At 33.5% G+C, this 11,639-nt stretch overlaps 2 protein-coding genes and 1 long non-coding RNA gene across 3 annotated transcripts in view; 2 read left to right on the top strand and 1 right to left on the bottom strand.

The window, feature by feature from the left end:
* Positions 1-8,667: 8,667 nt before the first annotated feature.
* LOC126749582 (uncharacterized) lies at positions 8,668-9,436 on the top strand. The gene is made up of 3 exons (XM_050459300.1): positions 8,668-8,836; positions 8,902-9,033; positions 9,091-9,436. The coding sequence occupies exons 1-3, from the start codon at positions 8,724-8,726 to the stop codon at positions 9,434-9,436; spliced, it is 591 nt and encodes a 196-aa protein (XP_050315257.1). The 5' UTR covers positions 8,668-8,723.
* A 25-nt stretch (positions 9,437-9,461) lies between these two features.
* LOC126749581 (uncharacterized) lies at positions 9,462-10,262 on the top strand. The gene has a single exon (XM_050459298.1). The coding sequence runs from the start codon at positions 9,462-9,464 to the stop codon at positions 10,260-10,262; it is 801 nt and encodes a 266-aa protein (XP_050315255.1).
* A 367-nt stretch (positions 10,263-10,629) lies between these two features.
* Positions 10,630-11,639, bottom strand: part of LOC126749584 (uncharacterized) — a 35,541-nt gene continuing 34,531 nt past the window's right edge. The window contains exon 3 of the long non-coding RNA XR_007665157.1: positions 10,630-11,200. This is a non-coding gene — a long non-coding RNA (uncharacterized LOC126749584). The remainder of the gene's footprint in view (positions 11,201-11,639) is intronic.

Below are 11,639 nucleotides of genomic sequence, written 5' to 3'. Positions count from 1 at the left end.
AACAACCAACAACAAACGCAAAAAAAGCGGGAACATTCGTGTCATTCACGTCAAACGACCGAATTTTTCTCCGAACATACACGATCACCGGCGGGAATCGGGTGCTTTTTAGTGGCGTCTACTTTTAACGGGTGTAATGGCACCTGTACTAATTTCTGGGGATTGTTCTGACACCAGAAGCGGCAATTTTGCGTATTGACAACGCCACTAAGACAAAAATGGGCTTCATCTGAAAAGATGATTTGTTTCCCAAAATCGGCATTTTGTTCCAACTGCAACAGGGCCCAGTCGGTAAACGTTCTTCGCAAACCATGGTCAGCAGGCTTCAATTCTTGAGTTAGAACCATCTTATATCGATGTAGGCCTAAGTCTTTCTTCAAAATGCGCCACAGAGACATTGGTGAAATGCCTAATTGCTGAGAACGGCGCAAAACAGACACATTGTTATTCGCGTCAACACTTTCTCTTGCAGCGGCGATATTTTCAGCGGTACTTGCACTTTTTTGTCGCGTTGGTGGCTTATTATCCAGAAGAGTGAACTCCCGTTCAATTTTATTAATTGTGCGCCTTATTGCAAGCTCAGAAGGCCGTCCACGATGGCCAAAATCTTCTCTAAGAGCACGATAACAGGCTCTAACCGATTGCGCATTTTCATAATACCTTTTCACGATAGCTATACGTTGCTCTTGACTTAAACGATTCATGATGAAATGTCAAAGTATACTTAACACAACTGATGCTTGATCCGCGTTTTGACACATACCATTTTGCGTACATGGCCCACTAAACTTCTATCACTTCTATTGCTAGACCCATTATAAGAGAATTTAAACGGTTGTTAGGAGGGTATATTTAATTTTAATATTTGTGTAGTTTAACGTTGTATTTTACTCTTTTATTATTTACTAGTTTTATCAAGATATTGTAAATATGTTTTCAAAAGTTATAATATATATTATTCTATTTGTATGTAGCAATATGCTAAATAAATAAACATTATTATTATTATTATTATTGTCTTGCCCTAAAACAAACGGGGTCCATAAAGCAAAACTCCGACTAAAAAAAACATTAACGAACAATTGTCAGCTTTAATCCTTCTATAGATGAATTCGGTGGCGTTGCATTGCATCCCCTTCACCCCCTCGCGGGCCTCTAAAACTCACCCTTTGTCGTCCCACCACCACCACCACCCGTACGCCCTCTATACGTGCACTACAGTGAGATCTATACGAATATACGCCGAACGTAAAAAAATATGAAACGCAAAACGAAAAGAAAACAAAAAAAAACCAAAAAAAAAAAAACTACCCCCGTTCCGTTTGTATGTTGCATTCGAACGAATTTTAAAATAAATTAGTTATCGAATGCGTTAAAAAACGGGGTAAAACAGGAGTGGTGGGTCGTTTTTTTTTTATCTTTTTAATTTTTTTTTTGTAATGCGATTTGCAGAGGTTCGTTTCGTCGAGCTTAAAAAATTCAATTGGATCTACAAAATTGCGAAAAGAGAGAGAGAGAGCAGACTTCAAAAAACGTAGCGCAATGGATCGGTTTTTGGTTCTTTTTTATTTTTGTTTTTAATTTGACGATGTGATTTTTGTTACTGTTTTGAGTGGAGTGTACAGGGTGTCCCGAAGTCGAGCCTCACCATTGGGATCTCGGAAACTAGAAGAGATACGAGGTCAGTTAAATTGAGGCAAAGTCGCGCAATTTGGTGCACATTTGAAATTTCAAAAATTCCAAATACTTGCGAAGTTATTTGGAAAAAACCGAATATTCGCGATTTCATTTTTGTTTTTTTACGACTTTATTTGAATAGATATAACAAAATAAAGTACTCATTCTCATTGCTACTTTATCTATTTTACAAAATAGTGTCACCGACGTTTCATATTTGAGCTGTCATCATCAAGTTTGTTTTTTTTAAATACGACCCTGGATTTTTTATTACGGATTTTAAGAGACCCTTATATTCCTAAAGAATTTCCTAATTTCCATAAGAGACTCGTGTTAATGGGAGAGAAAAAAATATATTTTTAATGGGACTATGGATCCTTATGGAAATATCCATTAATATAAAATTTTTGAATAAGTGCGATACATCATTGGTTTAGGAACATAAGGGGCTCTTAAAATCCGTAATAAAAAATCCAGGGCCGTATTAAAAAAAAAACTTCGGTTTGAAAATCCGACGACACCATTTTGTAAAATAGAGAAAGTAGCAATGAGAATGAGTAATTTATTTTGTTATACAGGATATCCCTAAATTACATCGCAATTAGCCGCATCTTTGTCTAAAAATAAGACAAAAACGTCATATATATCTTTTAAAAGACGAGAAGTAAAAAAATTGAAATTTAGTACGCATGTGTAATTTATGAAACACTTTAATAATAATCATTAAGAAAATATTAAAAGTTGCCATTACAAAAAATCGATGACGTCATATCTCACATTTGAGACACCCTGCATAAAATTTTCTTACATTAAAGTAAAGGCAATTTAAAATACTAAATATGTCCGAGCATATTTCCGAGATAATAAAGAACACCTTTGATTTAGTGAATTTGTTCCACACTAGAGACTCGCACTATATAAAATTTACATTAATCAGTGTATGAATTCGAAATTCTTACTCAAGATTTTTTGTTAAACTAAGAACATATTATGAACAACTGAAGTGCATTATAAATACAGTAACTGCAGACTGTCATAGGTCACGTGTAAATCAGAATCTTCATCCAATTCCTCCTCTAAATACTTACCATTGAACTTTCGTTTTAACAATTGGACACTTTTCACCCTATAAACCCCCATTAACCCGGTATAACCGCCAAGGAGACACTTGCGGGTCGCAACCCCTCTAACGAAAAAAAATAATAATAATAAAACGGTTTTTCAATTTCCATTTTGGTTTTTCGATTTATTCTTTCGTTCATACCCCCTGGGTGCCCGACAAATTGATAATGATGTCGGTGGCGCGCTGCGTGGGTCCTCAAGTGCGGAATTATCGAATTATTTATTATTAAGTCATATATTCGGACAGGGGGGAGGGAATGGCGACAACCCCAAATATTGGGGGGTGGGTGAGAGAAAAAGCGGTTATTTAAAACCTATTATTATTTTAAGGAATCAACTGGGAGGGCGTATAGTGTTTTTGGGGTTGACACGGTGAACTGGCAAAAATTGAAGACAAAAAAAGAATGTTTATAGAATAGGTGATTATTTACAATTCTGTTCTGCGCTGCTGTTTGCCTCAGTATAAAGTGGAGCAACAGGAAATAAAACAGAGTCATGAGATTAGTATTGAAATGTGATCGTTATACTCCTGTTGTGTCTATGTTAAATGTCCTAAATATGTTATCTGTAAAACAAAGAATTATGTTTAATGTGTACTTGTTTATCTTTAAAATAAAGAAACGTCTACTACCCGAATATATTTGTCAAAAATTAAGAGGATTCGCAGATATACATGAATACAGTACAAGAAATCGTAAAGGGCTTAATTGGGTTTAATAAGCTACCCAATGCCGTCAAAAGTTGTGATAATTTGAAGCGGTTCAAGCGGCACCTGAGAGGATTAGTTTCAAATAAATGTTGAAATATTGTGCAATTTATTTTATTCTTGTCTTCGTCAGTTTTGTTGTCATATTTTGTAGCCATTGTATATGTAAAATTTTAACTTTCATTTTAAGGTCACAATTTTATATTTGAGGCTATGAGTGCAAAAACGGACTAACCCCGATATTATTAAGTACTAAAAAATAGGTTTAAAAAAATACGAAAATGAGAGTGCGCAAAACCCTTTTAAAAAGACATTTTTGTAGATCGGATTACTTGAATGTTCTTGAGTATTACTTATATTTGCGGAATTTATTTTAAATTTTTGGATATGGCTAATATTCGATTTTTTTATGTGGGTTAGTCCACTCTGCATTTAAAATTGATTGGGTTTTCTAATGGGTTACTATAACTTAAGCTATTATAAGTATTACGTCAAAACCTGTATTACTCGTATTGCCACGAGAATAAATAAAAAAAATATAGAAACTTTATTTTTTTATTAAGTAGGTAGTTATTAAATACGTAAAGTTTCTTCTTCCTCAATTGGGCCAACTACTTCACCTCCAGTTGCTTGAGCGGATGACCTCAGATTTTTATAAAAATCTTGGTATATACAAGGGATGAATTCCATTAACTCAAGGAGATCTTTATTTTAGCTTCATTAATGGCATTACCATTTGGGTATAAAAGGGGCAGATCCTTAATTTTACTGTGTTAAAATAAACCTCTTCATTATTCGAGTATCCATTTCTATTATGGTAAAAAGATTTTTTTTAGCATGTCTTATGACTGTATGCCAGTCTTGAGGTATAAAGATATGTGGATGGAATTTCTTTTCTTTTTCTATGATTCCGAAATCTTGGTCGCATGGTAAATAGGAATGGCCACTTACAAGGAATTTATGATCTATTTCTTCCATAGTAAGTAATGGAGATTCAGTAATATAGTTACATATCAATGACATTTTTATATTACGATTCTGACTACCACATTGGTCAGAATACATTATAAGTCTTTTCGATGTAATAAAGTTTTAATGTAATATAAAATACAAGATCCCACCGCTTGCGGCCCCTTCGAAGCAATACTTTCATCCCATAAAAACATGAACGAATTATTGCTTCCCATTTCATGTATATTAAAGCAGTAAGTCCATAACTGCCTTTTATAGTAACAATTGCCTGTGGTAAGTACATGTGTAGGAAGAGTCTTCATTAGATCAAAACAGATGACCGCTGCGTTTCCACTTTTTGCCAGTTCAGTGTGTTTTCTTAGGGTGTCTCTAGCACATAAACTTCTTACTTTTAGCAGCACAGTGGACTAACTGAGGATAGTTCACTTTGCTTCTTTAAACTTTTATCAATAATAAAGTTCAATAACTAGTTTGGTGCTGCCATCTCGTAACGAAAAGGAATAGGTCGTTTAGTCCACTGTGCAATAAATAGATTTTAACTTGACGGATAATATTCTATAATACAGTCGATTTTGAATTTTTGTGGGTTAGTCCGATATTGCACTCATAGCCTCATTTACAATTTTAAACTTTTTTATCTTTACCGTTTTTAATCTAGGTTAGTTTTTATCACTTTTTAATGTTTAGTTTTCCGTGCTTCTCAAGGTTTTTGTATTTTTCCTCCTTGCAGCCTTATATATTTTATATACTTTTTTTGATACGAGTTTTTTGTATGTAGCTATTATGCTAAATAAACGATATTATTATTATAGGTGATAATTTATTTCACTATGACAATAACAAAAGAAAAATTAAGTAAAATATAACAGGTATACAAGATTATTATTGAAGAAACGCGCTTAAACTAGATGTTCAATTAGAAACTAGCATTGACTTTAGGCGAGATTTAAAAGCATTTATTGAGCTTGATTGTTTTATACAGTCTGGCGGTCTATTATACATTTTTATTCCTATGATGTTTGGAGAATTATATTTTATATAGGCATTGTATAAAGGTACGTGAAAATTGTCATTGTTCCTGGTATTGACAAAGTAAAATTCGTCATAAAATATTTTTTTGAAAAAAAATCGATACGGTGAGGGGGGTATACCCGAAAAATAAAAAAAGCCAAACTTTGAAGAAATAGAAACATTTTCTATTTAAACCCAAGATCCTTTTGATGAATTCTTAAGAGAATATTCATGGAAGATTTGCGATTTCCTATAAAATTTGATGGAAGTTGCTTATTTAAGAATCGATTGAGTTTTTCATAAATATTCTTATTTTTCGAATGTTCCGATATATTATAGAATAATTTGTTTAATTAATGCAAGAATATTGAATAGTTAGTTTCCAAACAAGAAATATTTATATTTCTATACATAAAATTTGTATTTGACCAAGTATCCCAATAAATGCAAGAATATTCTATTTATTATAATAAGATATTCGCGAAATTTCAACGTTTTTTTTTTTGAGCTGTACCGCACCTCCTCAAATTCATTTGTTTTTCTTTGCACAAGGTAATTTTCAATAAAAAATTCGTATAACTTCTTGAAAAATATCCCATTGATTCAAGCAACAGTAGAGGAAACATGTTGTACGCTGCCATTGGTATATATGGGCAGTTAAACCATAATAAAATTACATATGTATTACAAAGCATTAGTTTTCAAGACTATACTCCATGACATACCATTTTTTTAAAATCATTATACCCCATTATACGAGTCAGTTAACCATAAGTATATGTACTTAAAAATAGCCAACTATTGACCGAATCCCAAGTGACAACTACATCGGACCATTGCGTTATTACGATCTTTATGATCGGTCAATTACAGTCATCGTATATACTTATGTGGTTTCCTTGGGGCATAAATAACCCAGCTAATAGAACATTCATATAAAAACAATCAAAAAAAGGATGAATAGCAGAGGACCTCTTAATACTACTAAATAAAGTTAGCGGTTCTAAGGATTGAGGCAGAGGATATTAAACTTCATGTCCATTGCATCGAACTAAATGAAAACTGCATGAATGAAGGAACATCGAGTGAGAAATTCATGTTAAAGCATCCAGAAGAATACTCCAGTTTTTAAGTTCGTATGTATAAACCTGGACAACGCCTTGGATTCAGAGTCCTTTGATAATGAATGTTTAGATAAATTACTTATATTTTACTAAGACATCGGATCCAGATGATATCATCGTCCTAAATATGCTCAATTTTTCTGGATTTGTTTGTGGTGCTATAGAAAATCCAATAAATGTGGTAAATAGACCTTATAAGGTATTAACTTGTTATGGATCTCCTTCATCAAAACTTTTTAACAAACCTGCGTAAATGTAATTGCAGGTTAGGGTTATGTGGTGATTTTAATTAAGATTCTTCTAAAAATCAAAATAGGGATTACAAAGATTTATGTGACATTTGTCATGAGTTTGGTTTTTATAACGTTATTGTTATCTTGCTCTATTTGTAAATTTGAAACAAGATAAGAGTAAATTATATATACGACTAAATCTAAGCACGAAACAGCCCTGTACTGTAGATCTTATTTTGATAAATTTTTTGAACGAGTCTAAATTATATAAAAATATATACGACTTTATATTGAGTCTACCAATAGAAGTGATAGAAGTTTAGTGGGCCATGTACGCAAAATGGTATGTGTCAAAACGCGGATCAAGCGTCAGTTGTGTTAAGTATACTTTGACATTTCATCATGAATCGTTTAAGTCAAGAGCAACGTATAGCTATCGTGAAAAGGTATTACGAAGATGCGCAATCGGTTAGAGCCTGTTATCGTGCTCGTAGAGAAGATTTTGGCCATCGTGGACGGCCTTCTGAGCTTGCAATAAGGCGCACAATTAATAAGTTTGAACGGGAGTACACTCTTCTGGATAATAAGCCACCAACGCGACAAAAAAGTGCAAGGACCGCTGAAAATAACACCGCTGCAAGAGAAAGTGTTGACGCGAATAGTGTGTCTGTTTTGCGCCGTTCTCAGCAATTAGGCATTTCACCAATATCTCTGTGGCGCATTTTGAAGAAAGACTTAGGCCTACATCGATATAAGATGGTTCTAACTCAAGAATTGAAGCCTGCTGACCATGGTTTGCGAAGAACGTTTACCGACTGGGCCCTGTTGCAGTTGGAACAAAATGCCGATTTTGGGGAACAAATCATCTTTTCAGATGAAGCCCATTTTTGTCTTAGTGGCGTTGTCAATACGCAAAATTGCCGCTTCTGGTGTCAGAACAATCCCCAGAAATTAATACAGGTGCCATTACACCCGTTAAAAGTGACTGTGTGGTGTGTAATTATCGGTCCATACTTTTTTGAGGATGCAGGGGGGCGTACTGTGACAGTCAACGGAGAGCGTTACCGCGACATGATAACACACTTTTTTTGGCCTGCAATTGATGGTGGAGACTTCGAACAGAATTGGTTTCAACAGGACGGAGCAACATCACACACCGCCCGAGCCACAATAGACAGGCTATATAAATAAAGTGTAGTAATATAGATTCTAGGGTGCGGGGTCTATATTTCTGTGATGTGTCTGATACTCGAAGAATATATGCTGCAATATACCCACCTTCCCAAACTCATAGATTGTACTTCTTTATTAGGTGTAAATGAACGGAGGTAGCCCCTTGATCTAATCTAATCCCATTCAATGTTGTGATTTCTTTTCTGTTTAGGCAGTGAGTGAGTGATAGAACCATGGCTTCTTTAGTGGACTGGTGAGAGCTTTTGCGTATTCCACTTCCTTAGTCTTGCCTTGATTTTGAAATTGTTCTTTCCACATTTCCCAGATTTTTTCCATGCTACTTCCTTGTTGGCCAGCTGATCTGCCTTTTTGTTACCATAAATACGTCACAGGCATGGGTGAAGCTTATACCGACTCCAAACAATTTCGTTGATAACGGTAAATCCCCATAAGGAATTTTTCATTTAGTTTCTGTGGTTTATACGAAAAAATAAGACTATTCAGTTGGATAAATTGTGGAAAGAACGTCCCTTTTAAGTGATTTTTTGTTGTTTTTTCCCAAGGTGAGTTAATCTAAGATAGTAATTCTGCTATAAAACTTTTTGAGGTTAGGTACATTGTTTTTGTTGTTTATTTTTGTCATCTACTAATAGTCATAAGTTTTCGAATATAATTAAATTATTTTAGGCCTAGGACTGCATCAGAATGGGTATGTGCTTTGTTCTGGGCTGTAAACATTACAGTTCAAAGCATCCATGTAAGTTTTTTCGGTTCCCAAAAAACAAGACCGAGAAGAATAGATGGACTTCTCTCATAAGGTAAAAGAATAATACAACATTCAGTTTTCAAAAAAGTATGTTTTAAATTTATTTATTTACAGAAGAAAAGATAGGGATCCAAGTGAATTTGCAAAAGTGTGTGATTGTCACTTTGTAAATAAAGATAAGAAGAATGGGCCAACTTTATTTGACTTTAATCTTCACAAGAAGTTTAATGTACAATCACCAGAAAAGAGGTATGCATTTTGCATTTTGTTGCAAAAAATCCATTAGTGTAGTGAATAATTTTTTAGGAAAAGGACCGTAAAAAAGGTTGATAATTGTGGGGATAACCTTTTGACCGAGGCACTACCTGGTCCTTCAACTGAGCTACTGATGCCAGGACCTTTATGTGAGCCACTGCGGGGAACCTCAACCGAGCTACCGCCAGGCTCTTCAAAACAAGGTTGTAAAGAGTCTCAAATAAAACTTGATGCATCACTCCTGAGTCCATCATCTGCATCTCAAGATGCTGAAAATTACTTTTTAAGGCAAGAGGTGGCTGAATTAACCGAGAAGTTGGCAAATATATCAACACGGTTCAGCTATGAAATTGTCAAAAAAAATAATGCTCATTTGCTTATGTATTCCAACCAATGAGCTGTTCATGGTTCTTTTTGAACTAATGGACAGCGTTAACTTAAAATATTATGCTGGATGGAATGTTCGGATTATTCCTAAAATTGATCAGCTGCTTATGACCTTAATGAAGCTAACGCTTAACCTTCCACATGATGATTTGAGTATAAGATTTAGTTGCAGTACAGCTACAGTAACGAATATTATAATGACGTGGATCTATGCTCTACATAAAGTCCTTTTCAAGAATTTAATGAAAACTATACCATCGAGACAACGGAATCAGGCCTGCCTTCCTATTGCTTTTACAAATTTTAGGAATTGTAGGATAATTTTGGATTGCACTGAAATTTACTCAGCAGTTCCAGCAAGCATGGAAAATCAGAGATTGACCTACAGTTCATACAAACACCGAAACACATGGAAAATATTGGTAGGAGTTGCACCAAATGGTGTAATCACCTTTGCCAGCAAGGCTTTTCCAGGCTCTACATCTGATAAAAAAATTATTGAGGAGAGTAGAGTTCTGGATCAGATGGTGGCTGGAGATTTGATATTGGCAGATAAGGGTTTCTTGATTAAAGACCTTCTTCCTGCAGGAGTATCATTAAATATCCCCCCATTTTTAACTACAGCACAGTTGATAGAATCTCAGGTATATGAAACGCAGCAGATTGCAAAGGCTAGGATTCATGTGGAACGGGCCATTAGGAGGATAAAGTGTTATAATATTCTCCAGCAAGTTCCATCATATTATATATCTCAAATTTCAATTATTTTTCAACTGTGTGCGACTCTCACAAACTTCCAATATCCTCCAATTAAAGAAGTTCAGGAGTATTTTTGAAGGATCACATACACAAAGTTTCATTATTTTATTTAAAGAAATTTATTGTGGTAATTTTATTTCCTTATTCGATTTTTTTTTGTAAAAAGTTCTAGGAATTTTAATTTAAAAACTTAATATTTACATTATACTTTGTTTATAAATAAATGACTTGCTCTTATAAAATGCTTTTTAAAAGTAGTAATGGTACTCGTCTCTTGAATTATTTCCTGTTTTTCCAATTTATTAAAAGACTGTACATCCAACAAAAATGTTTGTAAAGAAAGTAAACAAATGCAAATAAAACTTTATTTCTAGTCAGTATATTACTACAGTATTTACAAACATCAAAATAAAGTATTAAGTCACGAACGTTGTTTTAGTTTGTTTACATCTACAGAAAAAAAATTACACATATAGTACATACAATGCAAATAAAATTATAACAACGTGTCACAAGTTACTAATTTTCTAACAACTTTGGTAAGTATTGTTCTATATAAAAATGTTCCAAGAGTAAAAGGTTTTCTTTCCATGAATCGTCAATCTCTACAATTGTCACAATTGTTTCTTTCAAAGTATAAATACATAAGTAACATATTTTCTTTTTTAAAATATGTAAAGCACCTTGAATTTGGTGATAATATTCGTGGCTTGTATTTAATACCAAATTACCCTCATTGTCATAGAAAATTATATATTTAGTATTATTCCTCAATTTTTCGGACAACTGATCATTTCTAAAAGAATATGGGCATTTTACTTCCACAAGAGCTTCTTCTTCATCAATTAATCCATCAGGGCTGGCACCAAGAAACCCTGAATTTGAATGCCATACTCCAGTTGTTTTTTTAAATTACCAACATTTAAATTATAATACTCCTTTAAATGGTTTAGAGCATCTTTTTCATGGGTTCTACCCCACTGGATTGCTTTGATATCATCCAAATTGTATTCACCTGAAAAAAATAATCAATATATTATGATAAAATATGTATGACAAATTTAAAGATAATTTATTTTGTCATTGTAAAATAATGTATAATGATCAAATAATAATCATTTTAATAATTCCTACTTCTATGTTCATGGACAAAGCGACAAGTTATAATAAGGAGTAAAGTTTTTGTAAACTAGGGGGTTTAGGGTAAAAAGTGTAGGTCAGTAGTGTAGTTGATGCATTTTAGTTTATTTTTCACTTTTGATGCTTTTGAGGTATGATTTATTAAAATCTGAAGAAAGCTAAGAAAGGTATGGCAGTTTTTTGTTTTTTTTAAATTGTTTTTTTGGCCTTTGGCTTGGCTTAAAAAATAACCTTTAAGTGCTCTATTTTTTTGCCTCAAAAAACTATAATACCTCAAAACAATCACCAAATAACCCTCTACAATATTCCAAAAT

This window comes from Anthonomus grandis, unplaced genomic scaffold (assembly GCF_022605725.1).
Source record: "Anthonomus grandis grandis unplaced genomic scaffold, icAntGran1.3 ctg00000336.1, whole genome shotgun sequence".
In the NCBI taxonomy this organism is placed as follows: Eukaryota; Metazoa; Arthropoda; class Insecta; order Coleoptera; family Curculionidae; genus Anthonomus; species Anthonomus grandis.
This window is presented reverse-complemented; position numbering and strand designations above follow the sequence as displayed.